Genomic DNA, 17,607 nt, shown 5'->3' with positions numbered 1-17,607 from the left:
ACACTCACACGGACAAACAAAGGCCGTCTGTCCACAGACACATTAACCACGACGCCGTCCCAGAGTTAGTGTTTGAGTTACAGATGTCAGCCATCGTTTCATCGCTTCTTTTGATTTAGGCGTTCAGTGTTCAGTGTGCTGTAAAAATCACTCCAAACAGAGCGTTTACTGAAACTCGCAAGTCATCTGAAACTGAACGCACATAAACTCACATCTGATTCATGAACGTATAGTTATTCTGAATGAATCACTTATATTTTTTGCAAAACGACTGGTCTATGGATCATTCAAAGTGGCAAAACTTTAGTTTGGTGTTGTTTAATGTGAACTATTTTTAGGTTTTGAGTAACTATGGTTTTGTGACCTGGTTTAAACCATATCAACCCGGGTTCAGCAGAAGCGTGGTGTTTTATGTGTCACAGTGAAGCAGTGAGGAGGAATGAAGCAGGAGAGATGCTGTTATTCCTGAAGAGCAGAGAGTGAATGATGAGAGAGAGAGTGTGCTGAAGATCTATGTATCTATCTATCTATCTATCTGTCTATCTATCTATCTATCTGTCTGTCTATCTATCTATCTATCTATCTATCTATCCATCTATCCATCTATCCATCTATCTATCTATCTATCATCTATCCATCTATCCGTCTATCCATCTATCTATCTGTCTGTCTGTCTGTCTGTCTGTCTGTCTGTCTGTTGTTATATGTATTGTTATATTGGTAGCACTTTATTTTACAGTTCTATTCTGTATAAATGTACTTATTATAGTAAATACAATAACTGGGGAATATCTAGGTACTAACCCTGAACCTTCCCCTAAACCCAAGCTTAACTCTTGTAGTGACCTTATACTCTCAGTACCTGTGGTTATCTGTCGTTATACTGGTATATCTGTTGTTATATCTGTCATTCTGTCAATCTTTTAATCGTTCTATCTATCATCATTTGTTGGATCTGTCTATCTGAATCTGTCTGTTTTTGTCTGTTATGGTTTTTGAGCATGTGTTGTGAGTGAGTGTGTGTGTTTTTAGCGTGTGAGTGTCTGTTTTTAGCGTGTGAGTGTGTGTGTTTTTAATGTGTGAGTGTGTGTTTTTAGCGTTTGAGTGAGTGAGTGTGTGTTTTTAGCGTGTGAATGTTTTTGTAGCATGTAAGTGTGTGTGTGTTTTTAGCGTGTGAGTGTGTGTTTTTAGCGTGTGAGTGTGTGTGTTTTTAGCGTGTGAGTGAGTGTGTGTTTTTAGCGTGTGAGTGAGTGTGTGTTTTTAGTGTGTGAGTGAGTGAGTGAGTGTGTGTTTTTTTAGCGTGTGAGTGAATGAGTGTGTGTGTTTTTAGCGTGTGAGTGAGTGTGTGTTTTTAGCGTGTGAGTGAGTGAGTGTGTGTGTTTTTAGCGTGTGAGTGTCTGTTTTTAGCGTGTGAGTGTGTGTGTTTTTAATGTGTGAGTGTGTGTTTTTAGCGTTTGAGTGAGTGAGTGTGTGTTTTTAGCGTGTGAGTGAGTGTGTGTTTTTAGCGTGTGAGTGAGTGTGTGTTTTTAGTGTGTGAGTGAGTGAGTGAGTGTGTGTTTTTAGTGTGTGAGTGAGTGTTTTTAGCGTGAGTGTGTGTTTTTAGCGTGTGAGTGTGTTTTTAGCGTGTGAGTGAGTGTGTGTTTTTAGCGTGTGAGTGAGTGTGTGTTTTTAGTGTGTGAGTGAGTGAGTGTGTGTTTTTAGCATGTGAGTGAATGAGTGTGTGTGTTTTTAGCGTGTGAGTGAGTGTGTGTTTTTAGCGTGTGAGTGTGTGTGTTTTTAGCGTGTGAGTGAGTGTGTGTTTTTAGCGTGTGAGTGAGTGTGTGTTTTTAGTGTGTGAGTGAGTGTGTTTTTAGCGTGTGAGTGAGTGTGTGTTTTTAGCGTGTGAGTGAGTGTGTGTTTAGCGTGTGAGTGTGTGTGTTTTTAGCGTGTGAGTGTGTGTGTTTTTAGCGTGTGAGTGAGTGTGTGTTTTTAGCGTGTGAGTGTGTGTGTTTTTAGCGTGTGAGTGAGTGTGTGTTTTTAGCGTGTGAGTGAGTGAGTGTGTGTGTTTTTAGCGTGTGAGTGAGTGAGTGTGTGTGTTTTTAGCGTGTGAGTGTGTGTTTTTAGCGTGTGAGTGAGTGAGTGTGTGTGTTTTTAGCGTGTGAGTGAGTGTGTGTGTTTTTAGCGTGTGAGTGAGTGAGTGTGTGTATGTCTTTAGTGTGTGAGTGTGCATATGTGTGTTGCGTGAGTATGTGTTTGTGTTTAGTGTATTATTGTTTTGGGGAGGATGGGGTCTGTCTGCACATTGTCTGGCATGAGGATAAAAGCTCTCTCTCTCCCTCTCTCTCTCTCTCTCTCTCTCTCTCTCTCTTTCTCTCTCTCTCGCTCTCTCCCAATCTCATAAACAGTCCCATTAGTGGAACACCATTAAGAAGGAGGTCAGTGCCAAATCTACTTTCACAATCCCTCCCCTCCCTTCCGTCCTCTTCTCTCTCTCTCTCTCTCTCTGTTTTTCCCCCTGAATGAAAGCTCAGCTCCTGACAGTCGGTTGTGACACATCTGTGTCTATATTTATCATATAAACAGTGGTTGTAATATTTGTTAGTTTTAATGAGAATGGAGCGCGTCAGACGGCAGCTGCTCATGTAAACACCGCGTTCATGTTATCAGTGAGCACTAAACACTTCTGACTGATTAACGGTTAACGGTCCTCATTGATTAGTCTCAAACAGGAAATGCTATGGAGATGCCATCCAGTTCAAAAAGATTTATTTTATTGAAACTAAAGAACATGCACACAGAGCAATTAGTGCACCATATTTGGGGGACTAAAGGATTCTCTTAAGAATTCTCTTAATTAATTATGGAATTTTTCAAATTCCATAATTAATTAATTTGTTTATATGTTAATTTAATTGTATTTATTTATTTAACTTCAAATACCATAATAAATAAACTAACTGTATGATATGTATTTATTTTAATTTAATTATTTTTCATCTCATCCCATTTCATCTCATATTTTTCATCTCATGAGATAATTAAAAACAAAATATGTTTGTTTATTCAATTTATTCTATTATTTTTTTATTTTAATTTTATTAATTTACAGTAATGTATTTATAGATTTGTTTATTTTGATTTCATTTTTATATATTTTTTTAATTTTAATTCATTTTTTGTCATCTCAAAAGCATGAGACAATCAAAAACAAATAATATGTTTGTTTATTCAATAAAGATGGTGCAATATAATTTATTTACTTTGAATTTATTTTGAATTATTTTAATTGCATAAAATTGCAGTATTTAATTTAATTTAATTTAATTTAATTTAATTTAATTTAATTTAATTTAATTTAATTTAATTTAATTTAATTTAATTTTCATCTCATCCCAAAGCATGAGGCAACCAAAAACAAAATATATATTTGTTTCTTTCAACATAGATGGTGCATTATAATTTATTTACATATTTATTATATATTTATATTTTTGCTTAATTTTCTTTTTTTTAATTTGTCATCTCATCCCAAAGCGTGAGACAATCAAAAACATAAAAAATAAAAATAAAAACATGCATATTAAAAAATAGGCGTTGCATATAGAACAATATGTGTATGGCAAACAGATAGAGTACATTGCAAGCTGATTGGCTGAGAGATGATTGAGAATTAACTAGAACAAATAAGAGTTTCTAGAAGTACATCAGTGAGTCTGAACGGCTGAAACTGGGACACATTTCCATATTTTTGTGGATTGTTTGGAGTGGACAGCGGGCCACACCTGCTGAATCTGGGCCGTGTTGTGACTGTTCGTGTGCATCTGCGGATGTTTTGCCGCTGGATGTGTGAGATTATACTGATCAGAGAGTTTCAGCCACTTCCGCCATCACTTAATTAACTAAATGCCCCGAACTCCTGCTCCGAGTTATGCTTTATTATTCATCCTGATGGATATGGATTCAGGCCGGCCAAGAGCTGAGACAGTGAAAAGCGTTCCAGCTGATTTTAACTTCAGCTTCGTCAGAATAACTCACGTTCATAAATGAGTCTGTCAGAGCGCCGGCTGATGAATGAGATGAATTAACTTTTAATGCGGATGGATGTGGTTTTGCCAAATGAAAAGATCTGCCTAATTTAGCATCCCCAGATGGAAGATGTCTGAAGGATCTGAGGACACGACCGAGTGATTGAACAAGAGCGTTTAATTACATCAGCGAGACGAATACAGATGCGCTGTGGAGCTCTTCTGTGTGTGAAGACTGTTGTTTAGTTTAGAAAGTGAAGACACTAGAAATTACTCGCAATTTAGTAAGTAAAATAACTAGTTGTGTGATTGTAGGGAGAGTGGAAGAGGCCAGCGACTCGTTCTATTAATAGAGATGGAGACGGGAGTAAAGGCCTCACTTGAAGAAAATAGATGCATATTTATTTATTTTTTAATGCATTTATTTATTTCAATTGTATTATTTATTTTAATGTATTATTTATTTGATCCCATTTGTCCACATTTTTTAAAATATACTTATTTGTTTGTTTGATACAGATATATATTAATGCAATATTATTTATCTAAATAGAAGTGATAAAGAAGTTTATAATTAAATTATTTATGTATTTATCCATCATATCCACTTTTCATGAATCTGTTAAATGAACTCTTTTAGTAAATGAATATTTATTTATTTAAATTAATGTATCTGTTTATTATTTTATTTTATTTCATTTTTTAAATTTGATCTTGTCCCAATATTTTATATTTAATTTACTTATACTTTTTAATGATATGTATTTGTTTAATATAGATTATGCAATATGATTAATAGTTTAATAGTTTAAATACATAGATTTAGAAGTTTGTTTAGATTAAAAATCATACAAATATATCAAAAACTCACAAATATGTAACAATTATCAAGACTAACATGTATGTACATGTTAGAAAAGCATATTTCTATTTATTCATTTGTCATAGCCTCAAGACATCTTGCATCATTTTTCTTTTAAAAACATTTATTTATTTGTTTGTTTGTTTATTTTAATTCATATATATATATATATATATATATATATGTGTGTATGTGTGTGTGTGTGTATGTATATATATATATATATATATATATATATATATATATATATATATATATATTATAGTAATGCATTCATATTATTGTCCCATATTTAAAAAATATGTTTAGATGTTGCAATATAATTTATGTAAACAGAAGTAACAAAACACTAACATTTATGCAAATACTTACCAACTAAGCTAATTTCTTTGCATTCGCCCCTTTCAGAAACCCCAAGAAATATTGCATTATTTTGCTTTTAGAAATTATTTATGTACTTGCTTATTCAGTATAGATGGTCAGAATTTGTTTATGTAAATATAAGATAGCAAGGCTAACATGTACTGTACGTGCATATTCAAAATAACCACATAAGCAAATTTCAGTGCATTGTCTTTTGATAACCTTGTTGATAATCTTATATTATTTTGCTTTCAGTAAATGAATGCTGGAGCTCCTGGAGCTGCAGTGTCATCATGGCCATACTTCACGAATGTGATTGTGTCAAATCCATTCACTCTCAATTACAGAAATCAATTAGTTGAACACTGAGGTTATGACCAGTTATTTATCAATCATGCCATCTGAATGTCAAAGCAGCTCATAAGTCATTGTGTTTTGACTGTATTGTTTGTTGAGGGATGCAGACTTGTGTGTGTCCCGTCAGGGGAAGATTTATAGGCTTCATTTCAGCAGCAGGAGTTGTGGACGTGTTGGCCGTGTTTCAAGCGGCTGTAGTTTCTCATTAGTGTTTCTTTCCAGGCGGAACTCGTCTCTTTGATTCACGCGGGACGTTTTCAGGATTAATTGGAGCGCGGGATCTCTGCCGGCCATTTTTCTTTGAACTTTGCCATCTTTTAAATTAAATATTTATAGAGAGCGAGCATTTCTGGGCGACATTTTCAGCCGAGATCATTAGGCCGGACAGATCTGCAGCGCAGCCAATTAGTCCTGATCTGAGGACGCGGTGTGTTCGTGGAGGGTTTATGTGGTGTCTGTGAGCTTGTGGTAGTTTAGGTTGTGTGTTTACTGGTGCCTCCGGCCCTCAAACTAAACTTTGGCATGAACGTCGTCAAATCAAGCAACTGGATCGTCCTCATACACATTCATGTGCTTGTCTGGGAATTAAGGCTAGACCAGCGCTATTCACAGCTCATTCTGGACAGGAACCGCCCACTTCAGCAGGAAGTGATAGTTTGATAGTTTTGTTTTTCCAGGCCGTTTAGAAGCACTTTTATCTGAAATAAGTGCAAGAATTGACCAACATAAAAACATGAGTAATGGTGTATCAGTTTACTTGCTAGTTAGTTAAAGAATGGGACGAGCAATACTGTTTTTCTCAGAATGTATTTGTTTATTTAGTATAATTTCAGTATGACAATATACTTCATGTAAATAGAAGTGGTAAAGTATTTAAGTTTTTATTAAAAATATAAAGTGTGTGTTGATTAATCTCTTCAGGGATATAGTGAAAAAGCAAACAATTAATTTAATTTAATTATTTTTTTTTATTTTAATTTTTTTTATTAAAATCTGAAAAAAATCCTGTTAATTACACTGTAAAAAAAAAAAAAAAAAACTCTGATATTAAGATATTTTACTTTAATTTTATGGTTTTTGTTTGGCAGCCGTAGCTCAATTTTGCGTTTTTTTTTTTTTTTTACAGTGTAATCTTTTCAGGAATGTAGTATAAAATGCGTATAAATATTTATTTATTTATTTATTTAATTTTTTTTTTGTACCTTAGCATGAAACAAGCAAAAAATGCAGTTTAATTACATTTTTAATTCACTCAATACAGATGCAGTGTAATTTATGTAAATATAAGTGGTAAAGAAGTTTGTTTTTAATAAAAATAAAATAAATTACAAATATGCATTTAGCAATAGTTTATGCATATCCTTATTCAAAATAATTTATTTGATTTTTCCATCCCGTTTAAAGGCAGGTTTATATGAAATAGATTATAAGATCTAACCAACATAATAATGATGCATTGGTTTAATTGTTAGGAAAAGCACTGATTCGTTCTGTTGCTGATTTGTGCCATTCTGTAACTCACTGACACACACCTTTACGTTCTCACAGTTCTTCTTTAAAAACATCTACTGAAAAAAAGTCTCTGGGATTTAGTAGAAATCAGAAATGGTTAGCAGTCTGAGTGAAATCGATGACTGTATTGATCAGCATTCATTTTGTTCATGATATGATGTTTTTAATGCACTGCTGCAACTGATGTCAAACACATTTATATATATATATATATATTTGTTGTTTGTTCAGCGTCACACACACACTAGTAATGTTTGAAACATCTCTGTTTTATCAGCTGAAATAGATTTTTCTTCCTTTTTTGGTGTGGTTTCATCGAAAGCGAGTCGATCGGTGCTTCATCTGTTGGGAAATCACTCGCATTCCTTCAGCTTCAGGTGGGATTGAGTTTATTTTATCAGTGCATGTGTTTTATCAGACTTCAAACTTGTCTGGCAGAATTTACATGAAAGCTGCTGAATTAGTTTTGTCTTTGTTGGAGACGTTGCTGCTCACCAATACGATTCGAGTGATTTCAGGAGAAACATCCATTATAACAACAATACATCCTCTCAGACACCTGCAGAAATACAGTCACTGTGAGTGTGAACGGCTCTTCAGTCCTCACTGATCACCAGATACATGTCTGTCCTTGCTTTTCTCTTCATTTCTCTTCATTTCCTCCGGTCAGGATAAATCAAACGCCTGGAGTTACAGTCGAAGTGAAGCGGCTCTTAAATCTCCGCTGCCCGAAGCCCGTAACCTGCCAAAGAGCAAACGCACAGAAATATATAGCACATAAATATTGTGTCTTTGATGGCTAATAAAGCTGAGAGCGAGCGATTGATTCTGACTGCTGCTTCGTCAGAGTTATTACCTGTTTCTGTTTAAATAACCACCGGCTCTGTTTCAACCATGTGATACTCTAATAAGCATTCAATATTGGACCAATAGTCCATTTTTAATGGAACTGAATTATATTTACCAACATTTTTATGTTTTTAACCTCTTCTTTGTACTTAGAATGCATTTCTATTTGATTTAATATATTTTCTTGGCCCAAAGCATGGGACAAGCAATGCAATTTTTTTCTGAATTTTCATTTAGTATAATTTCAGTATAACAATGTAATTTATGTAAATGGTAAAGAAGTTTGTTTTGACTTAAAAAAAAATAAAAAATAAAAATAAAAGGTGTCTGTTGATTTGTCTCTTCAGAGATATAGTAAAAAAAAAGATGCATAAAAATAAATAAATAAATAAATAAATTTATTTCACCCCAAGGCTTTTTAATTTAATTTAATTTAATTTAATTTAATTTAATTTAATTTAATTTAATTTAATTTAATTTAATTTAATTTAATTTAATTTAATTTAATTTAATTTAATTTAATCAATGTAGATGCAATAGAAGTTATGTAAATATAAAAATCATCTAAATATAACCATGTGTTACTCTAATAAGCATTAAAAATGGGAAATGCACACAAATATTGGGTCAAATAGTCAATTTTTTTAATGAAACTGAATTATTTTTACCAACATTTATGATACTGAAATAATAATACACAATGGTTCAAAAGTTTAGAGTTTGTAGGATTTTTAAAAATGTTTTTGAAAGCATTCTCTTTTGCTCACCAAGGCTGCATTTATTTGATTTTAAATACAGTAAAAACAAGTGAAATATTATTACAATATTTAAAGTAAGTGTTTTCAATGTTAATATCTATTAAAGTGTAATTTATTTCTGTGATGTGCAGCTGTATTTTCAGCATCATTACTCCAGTCTTCAGTGTCACATGATCTTCAGAAATCATTCTAATATACTGATTTGCTGCTCGAGAAACATTTTGACTAAAATCTGTTAAGAACTTTACAGTGCCTGAAATACTGCCTGCGGAGAGCCCTTTATGTGAAGTCATAAATATGATTTAGTGAGCGCTGTGTCTTTAATGTCAGGCGTGTTCGTAGAGAAGCTGTTCTGTCGTCTGGAGTGTGTGTATGTGAGCGTTCAGTGTTATTTATGTGTGTGTAGAGTATATTCCCAGTGTTTCTCAGTAACGGTTTGTCGGGAATGTTTGTTCAGCGTCACACACACACTAGTAATGTTTGAATCATCTCTGTTTTATCAGCTGAAATAGATTTTTCTTCCTTTTTTGGTGTGGTTTCATCGAAAGCGAGTCGATCGCTGCTTCATCTGTTGGGAAATCGCTCGGATTCCTTCAGCTTCAGGCAGAATTGAGTTTATTTTATCAGTGCCTGTGTTTATCAGACTTCAAACTTGTCTGGCAGAATTTACATGAAAGCTGCTGAATTAGTTTTGTCTTTGTTGGAGACGTTTCTTCGCTCACGGCCAAAAAATGTTCTCAACAAATGAAAAACAAGGTTCAGTAGCTTTAACTGTAACTGTAATCCTGCATCAGTCCTTATTTTGGTCAGTGTTATTTTAGTGTTGTTTAATTGATATGATAAGAATAAGAATGATGTTTTATGCTATTTATAATAACATTTATTTGTATTTCTTTTATTTATAATAAGTAACAATAATGTTTAATAAACAGAAAACATAAAAATCTAAATAAAAATATTATAAAATATGATTTTTTCATATTTTAAAAATATTAAAAACTACATATATAATAGTTTTTAATATTTTTTCTATTAAATTTTTATATTTTCCGTTTTTATGTTAAATTTAAGTTTTAGTACTTTTGTTTGTTTTTGTTATTTTTGAAAAAATATGTCTATATAGTTTTTTTTTTTATTAAATTTTAGTTTACGTTTTAGTTATTCTGCATGAATCAAAGACCTCATACAGTATATATGTTTTGGGTCAGTGTTATTTTAGTGTAATTGATATAATAATATTATTGTTATCATTAATAATAATAATAATAATCAGAATGTTTTATCTCTATAGCGCCTTTCCAAAGCCCAAGTTAATTTTACAAAGTTAGAGAAAAAATGTATGTATAAATAGTTTTTATTAATATTTTGAATTTGATTTCATTTTTATATTTTCTTGTTTTTATTTTATTTGTTAGTTTTATAGTTTTAGTAATTTTGTTGTGTTTTGCCAGTTTTATTATTTTTATATTTAATATATATTTCTTTCATTTTATTTAAGTACTTAAATTCTAGCTGAAATAAAATTATTTTATTTCATATATATATATGATCAATATATTTTATTAATATATCATTTTCAGTCAAGTAATGAAAGTGTTTTTTTTTCTTTTCTTTTTTTTTCCATGGTTTCAGTTTTAGTTTTAGTTAATAATAAGAACCCTGTTTTTGGTGGTTATTTACTTTCTACAAACTTATGTCTGTCAATTAGATCCCGGTGAGCATGAGCAGTAGGATGTAGTTTGTCAGTCTGTTCCTCCTTTAGTATGTCAGGCATAAAAATATGTGACCCTGGAGCACAAAACCAGTCAATTTTTCAAAATTGAGATTTATACATCATCTGAAAGCTGAATAAATAATCTTATCATTGATGTATGGTTTGTTAGAAGGACAATATTTGTCTGAGATACAACTATTTGAAAATCTGGAATCTGAAGGTGTAAAAAAATCTAAATATTGAGAAAATCATCTTTAAAGTTGTTCAAATGAAGTTCTTAGCAATGCATATTACTAATCAGAAATTAAGTTTTGATATGTTTACAGTAGGAAATTTACAAATTATCTTCATGGAACATGATCTTTACTTAATATCCTAATGATTTTTGTCATAAAAGAAAAATCTATAATTTTGACCCATATGATGTATTTTTGGCTATTGCTACAAATATACCCCAGAGACTTAAGACTGGTTCTGTGCTCCAGGGTCACATATGTGGTGTCGAATGCATTGTTAAATGTGTTTGTGGGCCGTTCAGAGCAGAGAGTGATCTAGACTGTACTTTGTTTTTACAAAGGCTCAGAAAGCTTTTGGTCGTGTTTGCTGGATAAGTGCAGATTTGTAGCTATAAATACATCTATAACTATATTAGTTGGTAGAAGAATGCTTTATTCTGATGTAATATTATTATTAATAAATGTTGATATTGCACATAGATGTATTTGATCATGCATCTGTTTTGTGTTGCGATAACAAAACACGACAATCGCGGTGAAGTCAGAACTGATCTGGGTTTTTTTTAAAGTGCTGTTGTTCATGTTACATGTGTTTAGTGTAATGTGGTTCTGCGGCGTCTGTGGTTTCTCATGGATCTGCTGCGGTCTCAGTGCTGACAGGTGATGATCTGCAGATACTCATCCACAGACAGATGCTCCTCGACACGCACACAAACAACCCTGAACATGCTGCTTGTGATGCTTCAAGTCTTCTTTACCAAACGGTCTTTCTCATGTTGTTCATCAGTGATGAATCGATGTAAATGCATGAGGTCAAACGGTAAAATCAACATGAAATGTATTTACTTTTATAATTCATACTCCAACTTTAATTGTAAATGATGCGTCATTGGTGTTATTCTAAAGAAAAGCCTGTTTGTCTTCATAATTTTTCATTAAAATCCTTAGCTTATCAATCAACTACCTTTATATACTAAAGTTCTAATTTTTTCATTATTTTATTTCATTTCCATGATTATTCAAACAGCGAATAGATTATATACAGAAAGTAAACATTAAGCCTACATTATCAAAGCACATTATGACTCTTTATAGCTCTAAAAAAACTCCGGTTATAATCGCTGAAGCTGTCTGCACTGTGAGATGAATCTCTTACATGCATGATATGTAGCCTACATCTGCACTTTGTTGTTGGTGATGTGAGAATCTGCACTGAACTCAGCGATGACTCATCTGAAGGCCTCTGATAGGCCGATGCATTCATAAACTCAACAAAATCGTATGTGATTGGTTATAGTGCGCAACGCTGTACAAGCTGTAAAAAGAAATATGATGTGATATGAGCAGATCAGAATAGAAATACTGTTTGAATTTTACTGCGTGTTGCTTTGCAGGCCGTAAATGCAGGGAATCCGTGATAAATTCTAAGCATGCAAACTAAAAGTCAGTTATAACTATATATACTAGGTATTCAGCTGATTTAAAGTGTTAATGGTGATCCATTATGCCCGTTTTTACAAGATGTAAAATAAGTCTCTGATGTGCTCAGAGTGTGTATGTGAAGTTTGAGCTCAAAATAGCTTGTTTAAATTGCCACTTTCAGGGGATGAGCCAAAACACGCCGTTTTTGTGTTTGTCCCTTTAAATGCAAATGAGCTGGTGCTCCCGCCTCCCTTTCCGGAAGAGGGCGGAGCTTCAAGAGCTCATACTCCGGCAAACTGGCAACAACAAAACAGGACGATCTCTTGCAATCTGATTGTACTGTGCATAGTAAATGCGCGTTTATGAATTAAATGCCTTACAGAGTTCCGAGAAGCTCTTTCAGGAAGGCAATTTGGAAAATAAAATATGATGCGTAATGCTTACATTGTCTGGAGCTGACGTTCGCGCACGAAGCGTTGGTATCGATCCCTCTTTCTGAAGCAATCTTTGCACAACTCCAGCGTTGGACTGACCCTTGTTTGTGAGGCAGTCCGGTGTAAAATGATTCGCACAAACATATAGGACTTTTCCGGGGTTTTTTTCCGGGACATTTCCTTCAAAAATGAAATTTAACCACCGTGTCCTCAGCAGTCTATGGAGACTCCTATGTTCGTTGGTGCATCCCAAAACACAACACTTGTAATGGCTCTGACAATTTGTCTCCAGAAGCTACAGCAAGAAAACAGTAATTGCGGACTGTTGCTTCTCACTCAGGGCGGGGTCTATGCTAATAGGGCAGAGAGTGTCAGAAATGGGTGGGACTTTCCCTAGTATGACGTCATAATAGGGATAAATCTGGAACCACTCATTTGGAGAGACTGTTTATGATTTATTGAGATCATAAGAAAATGAGTGGGTGGATTTTTACCATTATAGTTTATAGATTTGTTGTTTTTGTGTTAATGTGCTTTATAAAATTTATAATTTTTGTTTTATGGGTGATATTTAATGGTTGTGAGAGTTTCTGAAGCAGTGTTCCCGAGCGTTCAGGGGTATGTGTGTGTGTGTGTGTGTGTGTATTTCAGTGTGGCGTATTGGGCGTCTCACATATGTGGCATTCTCTGGCTGGCGTGTTTAAGCGTGACACCTGACTCCAGCACCGCCGTCCTGTTTTAGACCCTCAGCGCTGTGAGTGTGTTTGTGTGTACAGGAGCATGTGAAGGTCACGTGTGTTTGCTGTACACACGCGTCACATAATAAATATCATATGTGGGCCAGTATATGATTCTACAAATGCTTTCCAAGCAATTCCAAATTTCATAAATAGAGGTAAAATATATAACGATTCAGTCGAGATCACTAGATTTAAGCCACACTTTTGGACTACATGGACAGTTTAAGCACATTACATGACAAAATTAGAGAAAAGCACTATTGTTTACTTATTACCCTAATTATTTATAACTGATGATATCTAATCTTGTTTTTCTTCCATCTGTCATACAGAGACTTTATTTATCAACTGATCAATTCAATTCCTCATGGAAAAAAATCAAGTCCTGCCTGTCATTGTTTTTCCTCATTTATATGTAAAATTATCTACAATTTTTTAAAACTTAATGTCATATTTTATGCTTACTCATTCACTTTAATACAAAATATATACATTTTTCATTAAAATAGTACATTTCATTAGACACGCTGACAATAATTTTTTGTATTTTTTGTTTTTGTTCTCATTATGTATTTTATTGTGACATTATTTTCATGATAATTAACCATGTTTTCCCACAAATTATCATTACTGAAATGCATACAGACATTGTACTTTTCAATTTTTTTTTTAATTCTCATTATTTTCAGCGGTGATAATTCTCATTAAACATATAATTAAATTATTTTTATTTAAATCAGAATAAATTAATTGCATTACAGCTAATAATATGATAATGTATACTTACTATTTTTGCATAACAGTAATAAATAATTATTTTGTAAAATACCATTTTTAAGGATTTTTATTACAGAAATTTGAAGTTGAGGCTGAACATTTTATCATAATTCTCATTAGAAATGTAATTTCTGTAATTTTTACCATTTTACAGTAATTATAATGATTTGTTTTTTATATAAATTAGAATAAATAGAATGCAGTACAACTAATAGTACCATAAAGTATACATATTTTTATACAGTAATAATAAATAAAGTTCTGAATGATTAAATATATAATTGTATGTATGCATTTATTTGTTTCAGAATAAATAAGCAGTATTTTTTATGGTAATAAAAGAAAACCTTAAACATATCTTTTTAAAGAATTTATGCAGTCATTTGAATTTGAGGCTGGACATTTTTCAGTTGAGATTAAAATAATATTAAAATCAGAATTATCATTAGATTACTGTAATACAGTACCATATTAATATAATTATAATATTTAAAAAAATAAAATTAAATCAGTATAAATCAGATGCAGTATAGGTAATAATACCATAATGTGTACATGTATTTTTGCATTATGGTAAAACTTAAAAATAACTTATTTAGTTTAAACTTACTCAGTTTACATTAAAAAAATTCTAAAATCAGCTTCATTAAACTGGTATTAATTTCTTTTGGTTTTTTTGTGGGGAAATGTGAGCTTTTAATGAGATTCACTGGTCTTTCACTCATGTTTATGTGTATTGCAGCAGAGCATCAGGATGCTGACGGTGTGTGTGTGTGTGTGTGTGTGTGTGTTTTTGTTGAGGTTGTGTGGTGTTTCAGTCATGTTTAGGTCCTCAGTGACGGTGTGATTAAAGTGGTGGGTCAGCGGGAGTCGGAGGTGGCGGTCACCGAGGTGGGATGGATGACCTCAGTGAAGGACTGGGCCGGGGTCATGATCTCTGCTCAGACGCTCACGGGACGTGTGCTGGTGAGTCCAGACGCATGCATTCTCTCTCACATTACAGTCTCCTCAAGCTCCATTAATCAGAACTCACACTGACAACAACATGAAACTGATCTGGTATATTTCTGAATAAACTGGCAGATTTTAAAATGCAGCTCATGTTCACTTAATAAAGCTCGATTAATTAGAGGTTTAGCTGTAAAGATTATTGATTATTTACTCACCGTCACATATTTCAAAGGTTGGTTTTGATTTTAATTGTGTTTATTTTATTAATGTAGTTGAAGTATCATTTTGATATGATTGTTTTTATATAGTTTAACACTTTATACAGTGTAGTAATAAATATACGATGAGGTAGGGCTGCATGATTTATTGAAATAATACCAAAACTGCGATATGACAGTGTGATTATCAAATTGCAAAGGCTGTGATTTAAATAAATAAATAAATATACGCACTATTTATTACATTTAACAAATATTAGTATTCCTCACAAAAAAACAAATGATTATTGTTATATTATTAGTTCCTTAAATACTTGATTTTTTTTAATTTTCAGTGTTAAATAATACAATAGTAATAATTCATAATTTTTTAGTATTTTGTATATTGTATATAATAATAATAATAATAATAATAATAATAATAATTATTATTATTATTATTATTATTATTATTATTATTATTATTATTATTTTATAGCCATACTGATATGTGATCACAAAATTTAAATGCAGTGCAACTAATACCAAACTAACTGTTTGCATTACAGTAATAAAAGCCTTAATGATAATAATAATAGTGATAATAATAATAATAATAATTATTATTTTTATTATTATTATTATATTATTATATGCTCATGTTGATGTATTTTGTCCATAATTGTGCAGCACTACAAAGAAACACAGCAAACCTGTGTCGTTTTAAATAGCTTTTTATATCACAGTTATCAGAAATATTGCTCTTTGATTTTCTCCCGAATCGTGGAGTGCTATGATGTGCTCATTAAAATGCACAGTAGGTTTGACCACCGAACGTCTCTGCGCTCGCGGGTGTGGATGCTGGTCATCATGGTGGGCTGGACGAGGGGAAGAAATGAGTCGTGTGCTTGTAATAATGTGATGTGAGGGTTCAGAGGGTGTGTCACACAAGCAGCACATGTTGGCTAGCGTTACCAGGTTTGAGACTGTATGATGCTTACAGCAAAGACTTAAACCAGAGCAGATTATCCTGAGAGTCCAGAGACTGACTGTGTCTGCCTGATGATACACACACACACGCACACACACACATGCACACACACGCGCACACACACGCACACACACGCACACACACATGCACACACACGCGCACGAACACACGCACACACACACATGCACACACACGCGCACGAACACACGCACACACACACATGCACACACACACACACACACACACACACACACGCACACACACACACGCACACACACACATGCACACACACGCGCACGAACACACGCGCGCACACACACACGCACACACACACACACACACACTCCTGATGTGTCTGATCATATTACTTATTTATATGCTACAAAATGCTGTTTACACGGACAAGTTTTTTTTCTTGAAGTACAGTACCATCAGAAAATATTGTCTAATTATTTAATATTAGAAATATTACATTTTATATTTTATATCATAGTTATCTTAGAAATTTAAATACTTAGTAACATTATAAATTATTATAAAATTATATTTTGTTTATGTGTGTGTGTGTGTGTATATGTATATATATATATACATTATATATACAGTATATATATTTAAATTATAGTATTAATTTCATAATATTATAATATACCAAAATTGTTATATGACTTAGTGTCATTATCAAATAGCAAAGGCTGTGATTTAAATGAATAAATAAATAAATATATGCACTATTTATTACATTTATTTTTTTTACTATTTATTATTTATTTATTTATTGCTTGTTTTGTTTATTTTTGTTTGTTTAATAGGGAAAATGAACATTAATGAACATCATTATAAAAATACAAAACTAAAACATGCTGGATTATATTTCTATTTATTTCCTATATCATTTTTAATTTACATGTGTAGTGGCAATATACAAATACAAATATGCAATCCATGATGATGAAATATTAGCTATTGATCTCACCATGATTTAGCCAGTCTGTTTGGGAAGTATTGATATGTGTAAACTATAAACACATGTAAACAGATAAAAGTAAAACCAGGGTTCATTTTGTGATTAATATGTTGTTTTATTTTGTGACAAATTCAACAACAGAACTAAGTGTACTGTAGTATAACTGTGGTAAATTTTGTGGTTATTTTGGTTTTAAATTTTCAAGTGGTTACTTTTATTATGATTTTGATTATTATTAATAATAATAATAACAACAACAATATATAATAAGAAGAATAAGTTCATTTATTTATTTATTATTAGATATTTTACATGTCTTGTGTTTTTATTTGTTTGTTTGCTTATTTAACAGGAAAAATGCATGTTAATGAACATCAGTATGAAAATACACAATTTAAACCAAATTACAGCAACATTAGTGACACTGTACAAATGCAGACATACAGAACAAGATGATCAAATATTATTTATTC

At 32.4% G+C, this 17,607-nt stretch overlaps 1 protein-coding gene across 1 annotated transcript in view; it reads left to right on the top strand.

The window, feature by feature from the left end:
* The window catches only part of LOC109077134 (calcium-activated potassium channel subunit alpha-1-like), a 90,201-nt gene that overhangs the window by 8,416 nt on the left and 64,178 nt on the right, over positions 1–17,607 (top strand). The window contains 2 exon segments of the mRNA XM_042768179.1: positions 7,672–7,676; positions 14,857–15,001. Coding sequence (XP_042624113.1) covers positions 7,672–7,676; positions 14,857–15,001 — 150 coding nt within the window.

Source organism: Cyprinus carpio, chromosome A12, assembly GCF_018340385.1.
Source record: "Cyprinus carpio isolate SPL01 chromosome A12, ASM1834038v1, whole genome shotgun sequence".
Lineage (NCBI taxonomy): Eukaryota > Metazoa > Chordata > Actinopteri > Cypriniformes > Cyprinidae > Cyprinus > Cyprinus carpio.
Note: the sequence above shows the minus strand (reverse complement) of the source record. Positions and strands in the feature narration are given on the sequence as shown.